General features: G+C 42.1%; 1 protein-coding gene across 8 annotated transcripts; it reads right to left on the reverse strand.

Moving 5' to 3' along the window:
- Window positions 1-5,176: 5,176 nt before the first annotated feature.
- CCDC126 (coiled-coil domain containing 126) lies at window positions 5,177-17,604 on the reverse strand. Of its 8 annotated transcripts, none has more exons than XM_090142673.1 (5): window positions 17,443-17,604; window positions 13,658-13,761; window positions 8,487-8,616; window positions 7,546-7,945; window positions 5,177-6,844 (listed from the first exon to the last, which is right to left on the reverse strand). In XM_090142673.1, exons 4-5 carry the CDS (start codon window positions 7,781-7,783, stop codon window positions 6,663-6,665), a joined length of 420 nt encoding a protein of 139 aa, XP_089998799.1. In that variant the 5' UTR covers window positions 7,784-7,945; window positions 8,487-8,616; window positions 13,658-13,761; window positions 17,443-17,604; the 3' UTR covers window positions 5,177-6,662. The 8 variants fall into 8 exon arrangements, with proteins under 8 accessions (XP_089998799.1, XP_089998794.1, XP_089998795.1 ...); XM_090142668.1 differs by lacking the exon at window positions 13,658-13,761 and adding an exon at window positions 16,794-17,016; XM_090142669.1 differs by lacking the exon at window positions 13,658-13,761 and adding an exon at window positions 16,794-17,016 and having other exon boundaries at window positions 17,361-17,445.
- Window positions 17,605-18,751: the final 1,147 nt, after the last annotated feature.

Raw genomic sequence — 18,751 nt, forward strand, 5'->3', positions numbered from 1 at the left:
AGCCCAGGATCCCATTTGCTTTCCGGGCTGCCAGAGCGCACTGCTGGCTCATGTTAAGTTTCTCATCTATCAGGACCCCTAGGTCTTTCTCTGCCGAGCTGCTCTCAAGGACAACTCCCCCCAGCCTGTACAGGTGCCTGGGGTTCTTCCGGCCCAAGTGCAAAACCTTGCACTTTGCCTTATTGAACCTCATTAGGTTCACCCGAGCCCAGCTTTCCAGCCTGTCAAGGTCCCTCTGAATGGCCTCCATTCCCTCCACCGTATCGACTGCACCACTCAGCTTGGTGTCATCAGCAAACTTGCTGAGGGTGCACTCCATTCCCTCATCGATGTCATTAATAAAGATGTTAAAGAGCACCGGTCCCAAGACAGACCCTTGAGGGACACCGCTCGTTACCGGCCTCCACCTGGACATAGAGCCATTGACCACCACCCTCTGTCTGCGGCCTTTCAACCAATTGCTTATCCATCTAGTTGTCCACCCGTCAAATCCACTTCCCTCCAGTTTGGAGATGAGGATGTGATGGGGGACCATGTCAAAGGCCTTGCTCAGGTCCAGGTAAATGACATCAGTTGCCTTCCCTTCGTCCACCAATGCCGTCACTCCATCATAGAAGGCCACAAGATTAGTTAAGCATGACCTTCCCCTGGTGAAGCCATGCTGGCTATCTAGGATCACGTGCTCGTTCTTTATGTGATCAAGCATATTGTCCAGGAGGATCTGTTCCATAATCTTCCCAGGCACGGAGGTGAGACTCACCGGCCTGTAGTTACCCGGGTCCTCCCTGCTCCCCTTCTTGTAAATGGGAGTGACGTGACCCTTCCTCCAATCGTCCGGGACCTCACCTGACAGCCACGACTTCTCAAATATGATGGAGAGCGGCTCAGCAACCACCTCAGCCAGCTCCTTCAGGACCCTGGGATGCACGCCATCTGGCCCCATAGACTTATACTCATTCAGTCTAAGGAGGCACTCTCGGACTTGCTCAACCCTTACAGTGGGGAGGGATTTACCTCCTTGGTCCCCACATAGAGGTATGGGGGTGCAAGACTTAGGGACGTGAAAAAGACTAGAATCCTGGCCACCAGTGAAGACCGAGGTGAAGAACTCATTCAGCACCTCAGCTTTCTCTTCATCTGTTGAAGCCATTTCTCCTTTTAAATTTACCAAAGTAGGTACGCCCGTTTTGGCCTGTCTCTTCTGGCCAATGTACCTGTAGAAGGTTTTCTTATTGTTTTTCACGTCCCTGGCCAAGTTCAGTTCTGCCTGCGCCTTGGCTTTCCTGATCCCACGTCTGCAAGTCCGGACGGCATCCCTGTATTCTTCCCAGGTGACACAGCCTTGTTTCCAGAGCTTGTACACCCCTTTCTTCACCCTCAGTTCTCTTAGCAGGTCCTTGCTGAGCCATGCCGGTTTTCTACCTCTCCTGCCCACTTTCTTAATCAGGGGAATGGAGACCTCTTGTGCTGCCAGGAGGGCATCCTTGAAGAGCAGCCAGCTCTCCTCAACGTCCTTATCTTTGAGGGCAGCGCGCCAGGGGATCTTGGCCAGCATTCCATTGAGTAGCTTGAAGTCTGCTCTTCTAAAGTTCAGCGTCCTGGTCCTGCTCTTTACCAGGCCCACATCGCTTGAGATCACAAACTCAACCAGGGCATGATCGCTGGAGCCTAGGCATCCTCCAACCTTGACGCCTTTGATGATCTCCTCAGCGTTGGTGAGCAGCAGGTCCAGCAACGCTTGACCTCTGGTCGGTCTGTCCAATACCTGAACCAGAAAGCTATCATCAATGGATTCCAAGAGCCTTCTGGAGCTCTTGTAGCTCGCCGTGTGGTTTTTCCAACAAATGTCCGGATGGTTGAAGTCCCCCACCAGGACAAGAGCCCGTGAGGCAGACGCCTCACGCATCTGGAGCAAGAAAGCCTCATCAGCAGCCTCCCCTTGGTCAGGTGGCCTGTAGTATACCCCTAATACCAGCTGACCTTTATTAGTCCCATCTCTAATCCTAACCCACAGGCTCTCAACCTGTTCTTGACTGTTTCTCATGGGGAGCTCCTGAAATCACAATGATTAAATACCAAGCCAAACCAGCCTTTGCACAGTAAACCATCAGATTAGCATACGTGGAGCTTTCTGCTACTGCAAACAAGGAGTGCCACAAGGTAAGTTCAAAAACACAAGGCCAGGCTGGATGTGGCTCTGGGCAGCCTGGTCTGGTGTTGGCGACCCTGCACATAGCAGGAGGATTGAAACTAGATGATCCTTGCGGTCCTTTTCAACCCAGGCTATTCTATGATTCTATGAAGTCCAGATGGCTGTTTTACCTCCTGTGTCTGCCATGCAGCATATACAGGCATTGCTGGCCCAAGCTCTTGGAACATATTGAAGTGGGCTGAACATATGGACACTCACCCACAGGACAGCTCTGGGAGACCTGAGGTGCCACCTACACATCAAAGGCAACAGATTAAAGCTGTGCAGGGTGCTGACACTCTCCATTAACACCCTCTGTTAACAATGAAATGTGCAACTCAACTTTTTTTAAAATCCTGGCAAGTTCGAGAAGTGCTTTAAAAATCACCTCAGTGGAATACCTATGTAAATAGAAAATAGCTAATTTATTAAAGGAATAATAAGTAAATCAGAAATAAGTGTATTTTAGACTTTGTCATCCTTTTAAAGTAGTAATCAGCCATTCTATTTCTACGCATTTAGTAAATGATCATCTCTAATTAGCTGCTCCAAAACTGAGATCAATTAGAGTAGCATAAATAATAATGGAAAGCCTTCATCCAATTGTTTCTTCCTTCCACATTTGTTACCCATATTCTGATATACTTAAAAACAAAAGCTATCGCTATCCACTTCTAACAGTGACCATAGAATATGCTACAATTAAAAAAATAAAGCTTATGATTAGCTCTAGCTCACGGCACATAAGAGATGTCAACACATTTCTCTTCAGCTTTGCCATCAGAGAAACAGACGATGATTAGACATCTACTGACCAACCACAGGAAGTTGACGAATGCTTCAGGGTATATGCAAACTCACATGCAACCAAGGGCCAACTCATAATGAAAGGTTTTTACTCAAGGGCTGAGAAACAGTTAGGAAATTTGTAGTAATTACATCATTTACTGATAATTCGGCAGCATGTGATGCCACTGGCATTGATGTATATCATGTGAATTTTTTTCCTTCAACCATATTTTAAGAATCTGAATGATATTTTAAACAGATACAAAATGTATGTTTGCATCATCCCAGAGAACCGAGGCTTTGTGAAGCATCAGTTCAGTAATAGTCTATTCCATGGGTGTCCAACCTTTTGGCGGGCCTAGACTTGAAGATTCCAGAGGTCTTCTCCAACCTTAATGATCCTGACTGCATGAAGAGGAATTGTCTTGGGCCACACAAAATATATAGCTGATGTACAGAAATAACAAAATTTTTATATTTTATTAAAATATTTTAAAAAAAACAAAACCAAAACAAGCGGGATACAACATTGCAGAAGTCTGATTCACCTTTTTAGCTGCTATAAAATTAAAACTTGCCTCTGAAAGAAAATCTTTTCCATACTGTCAAAAATATTAGCTCAAAATGCTGTGGGCAGCCAGCCAGTTGTGCAGCACAAACTAATCAAAGTCCTGGGTAAGGAGGCCACATTTGGGTTAATTGTTAAAGATGTCCATTGACACTCTGTATCATCTTCAAAATAAACCACCAAATAAATGGGTTTTAGAAGTTTAGCTCATTCCATGAATTTGAGGGTTTTGAAGACATTTTAAGAAAACACAATAAACTTAGATTTCAAAGTTCATGTAATTATTTTCCCCAATCATTTTCCTATGGCAATTAATTCCACAGTAAGTATCTGCACAAGGAAACACTTTGGGTCCCTTGGGCAACTTGCCTCCTTCATGAGTCTGACGATGCCATCTGGAATTGTCAGCATTAGATAATTCTACTTGAAAATATTTGCATCTATCTAGCCAGACTCCATTAATGACTGCATTAAAGAAAAACAAATACTGAGCAGATACTTGGAAAAACAGACAACTGTGCAGCGTATTACTGGCTGCCAAGAAGATGGATGTTTCAGAGCACTGTCTACAAAAACCCCTACATTCTTGTGCTACACTGCTGAATTACTACTTTTTACTTCATTAAAAACAGATCAGAAAAAACTCTGTGATCCCAACAGTGGATAAAAAGATTTGCTTTGAGCAGTTTTGGTGGGTGTCAGTGGAGTATCTGTTCATCCATCCAAAGTGTGGGACCACTCAGCACCAAAAAGGACTGGCCACAAAGAAAGGGGCAAGATGTATCTTGGATACTGATATAATGCTATACATGTCCTAGCAATGCTGCTTTCGTGTAAAAGTAAATACAGCAAGCTAGTTGAATATTTTGAATTTGCTTCTTGATAAACTGTATTATGAAAAGAACATTCGTACTATTGCTAATTTGCTGTTCTTCCTACATACATGCACACACATTTATACACATTAAATACAAGACAACTCCTGTGAGCCATTGTGACACTGAGAAAAGCAACTGTTCACTAATGCAACCATGAATTACTATGAGGGGTACAAAACTGCATTTATGTCAGTACATGTCTGTTTCCAAAATCCTGTGCAAACTGTGTGCACACAAATATACACCTGGCAGCTTTTTTTTTTTTTTTTTAAGGTTTCTTTAGCAATCCTCAGATTTGTTTTTGACTTCATATACCTTTACAAGAAAGAGAGAAGATGCTTTACATACACAAAATCACCTGCATTACTCTTTATAGTGCCAAGGAGCAGCACCACCAAGGTTTCTCTTGCTACAGATCAAATACACAGGGAATAAAAAGCACAGATATAAAAACCTACCTCCACATTACAAACTTGCAGATGGCACTTCTCTTACTCACTTTTAAATTAAGAATGTGGTCATCATGATTAAAAATTTAAAACAGATCTGTTTTGTTACATTTCAATATTCTTCTCCACTCACCTCTAATCTGAAAGTTTCCCAAACGTTAGACTGGGAGAGGATCTGGTGATTCAGCTACAAGTGTAGTAGACATTACTACTAAACCTCAAGACATACAATTTTCCTGAAACACCTGGAGCACATTAAGAATGACAGCACTGTTAAAAAAAACCACACCACACAGGAGTCTTTGTAAGTACAATTAAAAATTTATTTTTCTCTTTTTGCAAGGAAGTACAACTTTACACACAATTTGACAGGAAAAAAAATGTTATCTGTCTGCTATGGTTCTAACTACATTTTCCATTATACAAATCCAGAGTAACAGCAGGGGAAAAAAGAAAGACACGGAACTTTGGATGGTATATCATCCAGCACCCCCATTTTTACTGCATGTTTTTCTTTAATTAAAATTAGACAATCACTTAAAAGAAAAAACAAAGAAAAAGACCCACTCACATTAAATGATAAATAACTTGCACATTTTTGGCAAAAGTCCCTGAACATACCCTTCCCCTCCCTGCAAAACTTTCACCACTCACTACATTTTAAAAAAGCAGGCTCAGTGGCACTTGAATATGACTTCAGTAACATTTGGAATACAGCGCGTCCACACTGCAATTCACTTTGCTATAAGGCTAACTTAGACATAAGGCAAACATTACCTTAGCTCTGAAATATTCCATGATAAGACACCTTTAGTACATATCTCTGTTAAAGGCAGAGATACTTTGTCTCCCTTCGTTGCTCTTCCTCCTGATCAAGGAAGCATTTCAGGGAGCTGGTGTGCTATTCTCATCACAAATCACAAGTTACTCATGAGTTAAAAAGAAACAGCAGTGAATAAAAATAAACAGTATTCACATATCTAAAACTTATTTCCATTGCTTAAATAGTTTCATCTGCAGTTAAAAAATACATACACTTAAATATCTCAGTAAGAAACAATCGTAAGACATCACAATTATGTTTGCTTTTGGTAATCTAACTGCCTTAATTCTGACACAAGGATACACCTGGACAGTGTAACTACCTAGGATGTTTTCCTATTATAATTGATTTTCTTAAATATACAGTAAATTCTCTCTAGCTATTCTGATAGTGCAAATAAAGACCTTCTTTGGGTCACAATTCTAAAACATTATCCCCCCCAAAGCGCTATCCTCAATTTAATATTTTAGTAAATGAGTAACAAAATACTGTTAAGTATACACATTTTCTAACATCTGTTTAATGATGTTCTCCTCAGTTACCTGTTTAATGCAGATCACAAAAATGAGTAAGCTACAATGCTGCTCACCTATCCAAAAGATATGCTATATTTATACTTAATTAAATACATTTATAAACCTACCTCTAAGTTCCTCATTGCTGTCCATTTACTGTTACTATCCAAGGGCATACTACATCAAATCATGATATCAAAATATCTTTAAAGACAACAAGGATCACTTTAGAAGCACTGCTCAAAGGCAATGAAATAGTGCTTTAAGAACCTTATGCACATAAGTTAGGCCTATATATATATATATACACACACACATCCAGCGCATTCTTCAACAGAATAGCATATGCTTCGTTTAGAGTCAGCTACTGCTTTGCCCTAGCCAGAGATAAAAAGCTTGTCTTAATTACGACCTATCATACATGTAGCAACACATCATAGCCTGCTTTGCTATCTAATGTTGCCTGCTGCTTTTGCACGTTTACTTGAATTTACTGATACTTGGTTGCTAGTTCCATTAGTGGTATTTGTTGCTGAACCATTCACAATGATGTAATCCACTTTGTTTTCCAATTTCACAAGACGCTGTAAGATATCATCCAGAAGAACAGCAATTGTTCTCTTAAGATCAGCTGAAAGGCAATGAAGACGACTCCCATTATTTATTGCATGCAGAAAATAACTATTTCAAAATATTCATATCTTAGTTTGTTATCCTAATATTCTATTTCAAAAAGAGTACAGACAGAGTAGGGAGAATTAAAAGTTTGTGTGTCTGTTTGTTTTAAATACAATTTCTTTGTTACTTTAGGAAATGAAGATACCCTCATAATACTAAGATGTAAAGCAAACCAGCTAAATATTAAGACTCTAGGAACAAAACTTCAAGTTCAAACAGAAGGGTGGTGATTCTTCAAAGGCAGTATTTCAAATTTCACCTAGGTATTATCCACGTGACACCACTCAGCTTTGGACAGTGATAGAATATTTTTAAATACCTTCCAACATAAAAGTGTAATTATTAAACACTTTCCTCTAAGTAACAGAAAAACTGCTGTTAAAATATATCATTTCTTACATAAGCTATAAAGCACACCACACCACTATCTTCTCTCAAATTTGAGACAAAGATGACATTTAAACTTACCTGGTTTTACAAGGTCTACCACACCTCAAATTTCAGCTTTAGTCAATAAACTAAAACCAAAATAATTAGTACAGAGAGATATTTTCTCTTAAAGAGCAATCAACATATATTACTTCAAGAAGTACAGCCTTGCAGATTCCACTTAAAAAATTATCTGAACAATTAGCATGCTTTTTTTCCTCTTACCATATCCTGCTACAGAGGCTCCACTGCCACCATTCATTAAATTCTTATTTTCTTCTGCCAGTGCTTTGACATATCTTTTACTTAGGTCTAATATCTGACCACGCAGCTCAGCACTGCTTTGACGTCTTGGATACTGAAAAGTGTAGCGTAGCAACATCAAACCCCAAATGATTCCAAAAACTAGTAAAAACATGCTTAGTTTCTGGGACATGTTTTTTCTTGAAAATGTTAGAAACATTTTTGATGAAGGCCACAGGTGTCTTATTTTCAAGAAAAATAACTGAACTTAGGTTAGTCAAGTGATATTACATATCAAATGAAATCAGAATTTCTATGAAGTAAGAAGTCTTCTGGCTGGATCATCTTGAACACATCTTCTTAGTTTAGCTGATCTTGATTCCTGAAATTTATAAAACATTACTTAGTTACTCAAAATTGCTACAGTTGTTGAGATCAGTCACAAACACAATTTTCCAAATGCAGTACTACAGCAGAACGTAGAACAGAGCTGCAGATTTGCATCTGCTCAGAAGTACGGTCATCCTTCTATCTCATCTGCTGTTATAAGGCTTCCTCTTTTTATTTTTTATTTTTGTTCTTCAAAACATCTATGCTTTTACAAGTTACCTTAAATATTTTAAATACCGTACTTGGAACTAGTAAGCCCAAAGGCAACATCTAGAATTGACTTGTGAAATGATTCACTCGATCCTTACTATTCACGTAGAAGCACTGGACAATATAAAGAGATAAAGCAAGGCTTCTTGGTTTGTTAGTTCCAAGTTGGTTGCCAGCTGCTTTTGTACAGTACAGTTGCATTTCAGTTTTGTTTTTTTTCCCCTTTTTGGTGCCTTGCTCATAAACAAAACCAGAACAAAGACGCACACTGCACACACTTCTAGCAGTTTGCTACTACTATTAAAAAAACAAAAAACCCTTACCATAGCAGCCACTTCTGACAACTTGATAGATTAAGGATTCAGGAGAACAAGCAGTAGGAAAACTTCAGCAGTTAAACAGCAAATAGCCAGACAGGTTGAAGTAAAATGAGCCAGACATCTTCAAGGAGCCCTGTATTGGAAGAAAAAAAAAAAAATCACTCAAACAAGACAAAGTGCAGCACTAAAAGACCTTAATTTTCCCATGTAGTAGTTGAAATTGATCTCTTTGAGCCAAAATGAAATACACTTTCAGTTTTAAAGCAATTGCTAGAGGAAATAACAGAATCCAAATCCACTTTATTATAATATTTGAATGCCCCAAAATTGATTTGAACACTGTAATTTAAAAAAAACTTAGAATCTCACTGAAATAACTCATTCTTCTTACACTATCATGGACACACATTACAGACTGATCACGTTTGCATACACACATATTTGTGTTCTTATTCATTTTTTCTCTTCAAATGAACCCAGTCATCATTTCTCATCTCCCAGCTAACTCAACTTCCTCTCAAAAAAGTACTGATAATTGAAATTTCCATCATTTAAGTCTGCAAAAAGCAACTGATTTTACATAATCGCATTTTCGTGTTACTCTCCATTCTCTCCCACATGTAATCTGACATAAGTAGTTTTTAGATTGTAGATACATTCAGCCGTTCTGCACCAAACCTCCTTTACTGATACTTCAGTCTTTATTTTGAATAGACAATGTTAGCTCAGAGTATTGAGACTACAGTCCTCACTCTGCTAAGCACTCACCTAAACCAAACCCAGTCTCCATGGTATGTTTCATTATTACCTCTGCTCAGTACTGCAACTGGCCTAATACCAACAAACCACAGCCTACTGCAAATTGAAGTGTTACCATCAGCAGTGCTCTGAGTTGTGCTGATTGCTTCTAAACCTTCATTCTTAGATAATATATCAACATTACTCTGAAAACTCTAAACCCCGGGGGCAATACAAGGACTTGGACAACAAAGTTGCTGAGAAGTCACAAGGTATTGCATGAGAATAAACTGTCAGTACACAGAATCTGACTTTTGTTGTTGGGTGTACTGAAATAAGAGTAAACAGAACGTTGCGAATCAGGAATAGGTTACTGCACCTATGTTGCTAGGCAGATACATAATCCCAGGATAGCATCCAACATGATGGAAAACATGTACATAGGATGTACCACAGTAGTGCATTCATGCCATGACTCAGAACAATACCTCCCTCAAAGAGAAAGACCAGAAGTTCCATTCCCTCTTCTTGAAAGCCTGAAGCGTGCATACCTGATTGTTTTTTGTTCTGTTTGAAATAATTCTTGCAGAATTTTCATGAAGTTCAGCTCCCACAGATTCCCACTCAAATCTCATCCTGAACCACTTTACTAGACCGTATCACTAGAGAGCTTTGGAATAGCAATAACTCTGCCATCACACTGACAGGGGGAAAAAAAAAGACCACAAGACAAGATAAGACTCCTGGCCAAGATGAACAGATTGAATAAACTCTTGCCAAAGAGCAGCAGGAACTACAGACTGGGCCTCTGCCACATGTATTTGATTCAGAGTGCACACGCTGACCACTGAAACTAACGGCCTCAGCCTGCTGGGCAAATGGCCTAACACCACACGAGTAACCCAGAGAAAGAAACAGGGAGTAAAGTTTACCAGAATGAATGCAATTATTTGCAGCTGTCACTTTTCCTATGCTATAAAGGCATTTTTAAGAGGCCTTTCACCCTTGTATGAATTCCAGTGTTATTTCAGAGCTCTGGAGATGTGGCCTCTTACTTCTTCCAGAAACAGGTGCTTCCAGTGACCTGTAACACACACTCAGCAAAAACCTACCGAGATCAACAAGGTGCAGAGTTTAAAAAAAAAAAAAGACAAGCAAGCAAATCACACAAGTGATCTGCAGGTAGGAAAAAAAAGGCTTCTGAGCAGCAGCAGCATGCATTAGAAAGAAAACAGCACAATAAATAAGATGGATGGACTGGAATAATCTTGAATCTCTTGTTGACCTGAAAGGTCAGTACTTCTGGACCATGAACATTATAATTTAAAAAAACTGTACTCAGAATGGACTTTTTTCTTTTCAGTAATAAAGAGGTAACATCTAATGAAATAACACCATACTTGTACAAAGCAACTAACATCGTTCCCTGTGATTTTTGCTCTCATTCTCTTAATTCCTCCTTACCTACTACTTCCTGTTGAAGGGGGAAAAAAAAAAGCAGCTGAGACTTCCTTCTTCACAGTGACCCAGCCTGTGTGGGAACCCAGGCTTACTGCTCTCCCAGCCTCAGCTGAAGCGATTTTATGGCAAAGGAGGTCATTGAGAAAACAACAGGAAAAAAGAACACAGGTTTACACATTGTTGGAGCTCCTGCCATCCCTTACTGAAGACAAAGTGAAGAAGATCATGAAGAAAGAAGTACAAGAGACAAATCTTGAAATTCCGTGGAGGGGGAGGACAAAACAAAACAACAAAAAAGCAACTACGCAGCCAAAATGGCAACTCCAGGAACCACGCAGAAATGAGCATCTTCCAGATGCTCAACAGGCAGGCAAAGATGAGTGTTTCAAGAGACAATTTTTTCTAAGATCTCTGAAATCAAAATGAATATTTGAATTATTTTCAAAATGATTATCCTAAGCCAGAGGCAAGAGGAGAGCTTGAAACTACAGGGAATTCCAGAACAGAGACTTGGTTTCTCTTTCACAACACAGAGAAAGTTCAGGGTTGCTCACTGTTGCCACCATAGTTTAAGAAATCTATTGTCAAAGCCTGTCAGTGTCAATTTAACATCATCTAGTGATGATACAATAGTGATACATATCTCACAATGAAAACAGTGAACTAAGGACCTCATCCTCTCCTAAATAAATCACACCTCTATCCTCTCAACTGTGTGCTGGCTCTGAAGTCACACATAAATTGTATCATGAGTGCATGAAATGAAAGAAACAGGGACCAAAGAAAAAGCCAGGTAAAATCCATTGTATGCTCTGTAATAAAGCAAAGCTCTACTTTCTAATGCTACTTAAACAATAGCATTAGACTTCAATCTTAATACTGACTCCGCTCCATGGAAACCAAGCCATCCTTAAAACCATGATAGCTGAATCGTGCTGCAGTTTTCCTTACATTCTGCGTTATTTATTCCTAGCAAAACCCAGAGATGACATCCATGTACCTCACAAGAAACACAACAATTTACAAGACAAAGGCACACCTCATACATCCTCTTAAACAACAAAGAGTATTGTGAAAACAAGGCATACTCAACTCTTTAACAGGTTACAATTCACCTTGCAGCACTGTCAGTTCTGCTAGTCAGCCAGCTCACGAAAGACCTGTACATATTCACCATCATTGTTCTTGCCTGTCCAAGTGATCTCCCTTCACAAAACTGCAAAAAGCGGTTACCAACATCACAACAGCAAATTTGAAACTGCAGCAGAGAGGGTACGTACCGCCCGGCTTAGAAAAAAACAGGACAGATGAAGTTGAGCATAAGAGCACAAGAAAGGAGTGGGCAGCCAGCAGGTGCTTCTGGTAATTACTAGTGAGCAGCTTTAGCAAAAAAGATAAGCAGCATCAATAGGGGGAGGGGCTGGAACAGAAGCCTCCAAATCGCACCGCTTTGCAGGATGAATGCCCTCAATGTAGTAGTATTAACACAGCCTGATTCAATCACCTTTTGGTTATCTATTTGAAAGATAAAATGCCAAACGTTGAAGCAGTAATTCCTAAGCAATTCCCCAGAGATTTATCTATGTAGGTCTAAAACTAATATATGAAGGAAATAACCTTGATAAATAGTAATTTTACTCAACTATTACATACTGTGATAATACTTCTGTTTCTGACTGACAAATTATGATCAACAACATGACACGGTGAGTTCCAAAGCAAGTCTGGCTTTGTGATTAATTATCATTATTAACTGTATAAACAAAAAGTGATTTATCAAGACAGATAAAAAAGAAATGCCAGATACAGCCAACAAGATTGCATCCAACTACAGGCAGGTGAAGGGAAAAAAAGCTGCAAAAGAACAGAGTGCAGACAAAAACTAGAACAGTACCAATAAAAGCTGACATTAATGATTACTAAAAAGTAATTGTACAGCACTGTACTGCAATCTCAGTGGAAGTGTAACAACTTCCTGAAACCATCAGGGATTTTAAATCAGCGTAATAAAATTATGTCTGTACTAGAAATTTCTGCTAGATTTATGGCAGCAAACACTTCTCAGTACAGTGGGGATATCATATTAAAAAACAATAAGCTGCGAACAGAATTCATGATGCTCTCATTGAAACAGTCAACATACCTTTCTGGAAAGCCAAATCACAGAGTCTAATAGAACTCCTGGAAAAGCTTCCAAGGTTCCATCAACAATATCCTATTAGTTCTTTTTTACACATGTAGTTAGAACCCATCCCTCATTATCTCTACAAACTCCAAAACCTTTTTTTTAAACTTTGGAACAGAAAATCTCTGGAATCACAGTTACCTGACCTACAGACATCACACTGACCCTTCTGAGAACAGTGTCTTTGGAGACCTATCAGATCAGTCACTGTGCAGCTCAAAGAAGAGAATGGCTGACCAAAAAAAGAAAACAAAAAAGCACAGAAGCATAGTTGGATGTACATACCGACCAACTAATCTTTGAAGATGAGGACAAAGAAATAAGCACACACAAGCATAGGAGCCACACACCAAGTCTTTTCCAGAACAGGAAGACCAGAGATGCTTGTATTCTGTTTCTTTATGTTTTTATCTGGCTATCTGCTTGACAGTAGGACAGAAGTCTGCACAGGGTACCATTGACAAAAAGATGCCCAAAGAAATTAAGTACATCCTGTTATAACAGGACTGTGACTCCTGGTGAGAACCAGGAGAAAACAATTAAATACATATATATTTCTCCATCTAAGAAACTATGGCAGAAAAGAGCTGTATACCTCCATAAAAGACCTGGATGTTCTACTAGGCAGCAAAAAATTACCAGCAAAGCGTGCCCCAAGACAAATGAAACCACATTCAAGCTGGTTTTTGACAAGACTAACCCTCAGCACATTAAGTATTCCTTTTACTGACGGTGTAAAATCTGGTCAACGGAGAAATGCCACCACCAGGGGGAAAAAGAAAAAAGATACCTTATTGCCAAAAGCCTCAGCGATGCCTGGCACAACAAAGTCCTCCAAAATACTACACCCGGATGCTGATATGGCCTGAGGGCCTTTTCAGACTGCGCGCAGATCTGTTGATAGAAAGAATTAACACTGATGTCTGCTAGGCTCAAATATAAAGAACAGCACTCAAGAACGGGTAAGAAGGTAAACAGCAGATTCATCTCCCACACGCCTCTGAGAAAAGCACACAAACAACTTCTTGCAGATGGACTTTGAATTGAAAGTAATAAAAAAAAAGTTTAGACTCGAAGATCCACCCGTCAGGTTTACATGTCTCTGTGATCAAAGTGATCTGAGCACCCAAACGCTACACGACATTTAGTATTATAGAATTCGAGAAATTCTGGTGACTTGTTTCAGTTTTGACTGTAGCCCAATTTGTACTGTTTTTATTTTGCATTTTCTGCCAATGACTCTTCTTACTTTGCATTAGCCTAATGAGTCTGCTGAATACCTTTCACTTCCTGTAAAGTATCCTGGTTTGCCTCTCTTTTTCTTCCTCCCCTCCCCTTTGTTTTGCCTACCACTGCTAGCAAACGCTTCTAAAATCAACCAACAGAAATTCTTTGTTCCTTGTCTGCAGGCAGTCAGCCAAGGTTTTGAGAGGGGAAATGACTTGGCAAGTGCTATGAAGAAAGTCAAAGCAAGCAAATATCAATGGGGACAGTATATTATATTCTACTTGCTGCCCACTAGGTCCATCTGGGCCTCAAAGCGTTCCTACAAATTCTTAGCGGCTTCTCCTTCTTCACTTCACCTGCTAAGCTTTTGTCTGTATGCTCTGCCACTGTTGTTCAGGCCATCATAGTGGGACACCTGCTCACAAGAACCACAGCTACAGCAGGGCACGAGGTACCTTCTTCTGCTAGTTTTGCCATTCTATTTTCAGTGCAGTTGAATAACAGGCTATAAAAAACACTTCCTTAACAACTTCCTCTGTGAAATTTCACAGCTATGCTTGCACCACGTCTTCAGAACTCAAAACTTCCTTCTAAAATGTTAACATTTGGCTAATTTTAGCTAGTTATACCAGGAGCCACAATTTCAAGACCATCAATGTGGGCTATTGAGAGGAAAGAGATTTTCACTAAATACGTTTTAAAAATAACCGGGAGGGAGGGGGATTATAGCCAACTAGTAAAGTGACTGCTACAAAGGCAGAAAGTTTGCCTCTGTAGAACTGGTCACATAAGTACACACCCACGTGTATACACAGCACCCATAGAAACACTACTCCTGTAAAAAGTAATAAAAGAGCACATTGGGGAGAGAGGAAGAACGTAACATGTATTGTTTTATTTCAGGAAACCTTCAGAATTCAAACTGAGTATAGATATGTGCACGACTCGTTCGTCAAAAATACCACTGAGTGGTCACACTACAGTATGGACCAGGCCTCAGATTCACACTCCCTCTCCCAGGAAGCTGACCCTAAAATGAAAGTGGAGGAAGTGTTAAAGACAGACGATTTTGTCCCTTCTTCATCTCCCATCATGGATGGATTAGTCTGTCATTTTACCTTAACATCATACAGGTTATGACAGACAGTCTTTAACCATAAAGGTAGGGAAAGCAAAAGAATTCATTCTTCAAACGAAGTAGGAGATACCCAGAAACTTATCCGGGCTGTTTATCTCGAGGTAGCCTCATTTCTTTGTTGCTACTGCAGAGATCAATTTCAGTGGGGTAAACTTTAAGTCCTCTCCAGTCCAGTAGTAGCACACACCCTGTTTTAAATAAACAAAGTAGCTACTTAGTTCAAAATTAATCTTTTAAATGGCACAGGCAAGTGGTAAAACAATTCTTGTAAATCTGATAATCATACAAGAAAAGTTAAGAGACTGTTACTAACGCTTGGTTCAGGAAATCCAGCCCACCCAACGATGCAAGATTTCAGTCACAGCTGAAAGGGCTTTTCAAATAACAAATACCTTATAAAGAATATTTCAGCAGTAAATTTCCACCAGGACAAAACACATTCATCCGAATCACTGAGATCCACAACAGATTTTTGACAGCTACTGTAAACATCTTAACACGTATTTTTGATGCTTACTTGTCTGTAGATACGGAATGTACACAGCTGACAATTTAAGCTGACAGCATGTAGTTATCCTACTCACAGTGTGGGCAAGATGCAAAAACCGGTGCTTGTAGCTATTCTCAAAAAAGGTATGAGTGCTCAGGAACTCCAGGGAAAATATTTTACTTTTAGCAGTTAAGTGACATTCAACCTCCAAGCTAAACAGCGTGGGATTAGCCAATACCAACGCCTCCCTCGGGAAGCTAGAAGCCATGAGGGGGTTTAAAACAGAGCACCAACAAGAAGCAAAAAGAACTCCAAGTAGCTACATTTTTGCCTGAAAAAGCTTTGAGAGAGAGACCTGTTTTTTGGACCGAATTAATTTCATCATAATTACTTAATTCTCTGGAGCTCCCAATTAAATTACTGAACATACTGAAACGCATAAAATAACATGAAGAGGACATAAAAACTTCAGCTTTATACATGGGTATCTCCAGCAGTCAAACTAGGAACAAAGGGAGCAATAAATTGGATCTAAAACTGTAATCTCTGCACTTGCAAACACTAGAACAAGATGCTGCTCACAGCGTGCTGTTATCACCATCATCCTGTCTCTTCTCCTTGATATTCTCACAAGGATGCAATAGCAATTCATGACACTTGCAGCAGAATAACAACACATCACAATTAGTCAGAACAAATCTCACGCACAGTTAGCTTTTATGTTCAACGTGCTCATCTTCTGAAGGCTTTGTTACAAATAAAAATCCCAGTTCTGACAAAGCTCAATTTCCAAAGAGAGAAGCTGTCCCCCACACCCACAAATCACCCACTGAGGGGAGTAAAGTCGTAAGAAACACCACACGTCCTTCTCTGCACGGCTCTGTGGCACACAAACCCAGAACTCGCGCTCCCTTCCATCTGTCACTGTCTTTTAGAGACACGATACATAAAAGAGAACGTACGGGATGCTAACGTGTTGGATTATTAAGCCGAAAAGAAAATTTGTTGAGTGATTAATGAGACTACGGGGGAGACAGATGCTAGCGCATTACAAACTCTTACGGAAATTACCCTGCTAACGATTCCACCCCTGCTGGAACACGGGCTGAGCCGTCTGTAAGGTCCATCGCGTTGCTGTGAGCGCGCCCAGCCTCTCCGCAAGCCGGGTCACTCCAGCACGAGGCAGAGGTAAATCCTGCAGAGTCACTGCGCCCACCGCTGCTGACTGAAAGGCCACTGCGTGCGAGGAAGGAAACCACGACGGATTTCGGGGAGTTCAGAGCAAGTTCCAGACCTGCTTAGGTTACGTCGGATGTTTCAATAGCTCGCTGGATGCTCCCGCACGCACCGCTTGAAAAACCGCAAATAACGCGCAGCCGACGCTACGGGAAGGAAAGCCGCGCGGACGCCGGGCAGCAGCCGGCGCCCGCAACAAAATAAAACTACGAAGCCGAACGGAACCCGAAGCCGAACAAAGCGGGCGCCGAGGAGAAGCGGAAGCCCGGGTCCGGCCGCCGGCAGGCCGCGGCCGCCCGCTCGCCCCTCCCCGCCCCCAGCCCCGCGCCGGCGGCGCGCCCACCTCCCCGCACGGCCCCGACCCTCGGGCGCAGCGCGCGGCCCGTCCCCGCCCTTCCGCACCCGCGGGACACCTCCGCCAGTCGCTGTCCTGCCGCTCCCCGCGCGCACGCCGCGCGTTATCTCCGCTCCCACCCGCACCCACCTGACAACGCCCCGCTCTCCGCCGACCCCGCCACGCCACTCGGCGCTCACCCGTCGGCCCGCCCACTTCCCCTCCCCACCGGGAGGGCTGCCGCAACGCCCCTGCGGCGCATGCGCAGAACGCCGCGTCTTCCCGCCTCCTGGGCGCCGCTCCACAGCAGCCATCTTGGTGGCGGGAGGGGCTCGTGCCCGGCGGAAGCGGCGCTCTCACGCGCGGTGCTTTCCCGGGGGAGCGCCGTTAGGGCCGGCGGCGGGGCGGTGGGCGGGTGGCACAGGGACGTCAGCTGAAGGGTGGGATGCCGTCCACAGCGACCAAGACAGGCTGAAGTGGTGGGCCTGGGAGAACCGTGTGAGGCTAGTAAAGCCAAGTGTAAGGTCTCGCACGTGGGTCACGGCAACCTCCGCTATCAGTACAAGCCGGGGGATGGAAGGGAAGAGCACAGCCCTACTAAAAAGGATCTGGGGACACTGGTGGGTGGCAGCTGGACATGAGCCAGCAGCGTGCCCTCACAGCCCAGAATGCCAACCGTATCCTGGGCTGCACGGCCAGCAGGGTGAGGGAGGTGGTCCTGCCCCTCTGCTCTGTGCTGGTGAGACCTCACCTGGAGTACTGCGTCCAGATGTAGAGTCCTCAGTACAGGAGAGACGTGGACCTGAAAGAGCGTGATCAGAGAAGGGCCACAGAAACGATCCAAGGGTTGGAACACCTCCCCTCTGAGAACAGGCTGAGAGAGCTGGGGCTGTTCAGCTTGGAGAAGAGAAGGCTCTGGGAAGACCTGAGTGCAGCCTTTCTGTTTCTAAAGGGGGGGCTGAAGAAAGAAGGGGACAGACTCTTTAGCAGTATCTGTTGTGACAGAACAAGGGGAAATGGTTTCAAAGTAGAAGAGGGGAGATTTAGACTAGATATGTCAAGGACACAGATTTTTACAATAATGGTAGCGAAGCACTGGAACAAGTTGCCCAGAGAGGTGGTGAATGCCCCAACCCTTGGGACGTTCAAGACAAGGCTGGATGAGGACTCTGAACAACATGACCTAGCTGTAGGTGTCCCTGTTAATTACAGGAAAGTTCGTCTAGATCGCCTTAAACGGTCCTTTCCAACTCAATGCTATGATTTGGATGAAGTTAGGGAGCCTTTACAAAAATGGGAAAGTTATCATTTCTGCCCTCTACTGGTGTAAATGAATTTTGACGGTAGGCACGGGAGCGATCACCATCCATCTGGTTTGGCATGTGATTAGTTCGCTGCTATGTGTAGTTCAGCAACAGTAACAGGTTGCAGAAACTACTCACAGCTTTGGCACTTTGGC

The sequence above is a fragment of the Phasianus colchicus genome, chromosome 6 (genome assembly GCF_987193195.1).
Source record: "Phasianus colchicus chromosome 6, bPhaCol1.hap1.1, whole genome shotgun sequence".
NCBI classification, from domain to species: domain Eukaryota; kingdom Metazoa; phylum Chordata; class Aves; order Galliformes; family Phasianidae; genus Phasianus; species Phasianus colchicus.

Excerpts from the sequence above, each read along its gene's own strand:
- CCDC126 (XM_031590108.2), bottom strand. The coding sequence starts at position 7,783 with ATGTTTCTAACATTTTCAAGAAAAAACATGTCCCAGAAACTAAGCATG. Across the intron at positions 6,845-7,545 it reads AGCCTCTGTAGCAGGATATG|CTGATCTTAAGAGAACAATT; the intron begins GTAAGAGGAAAA and ends ATTGCCTTTCAG.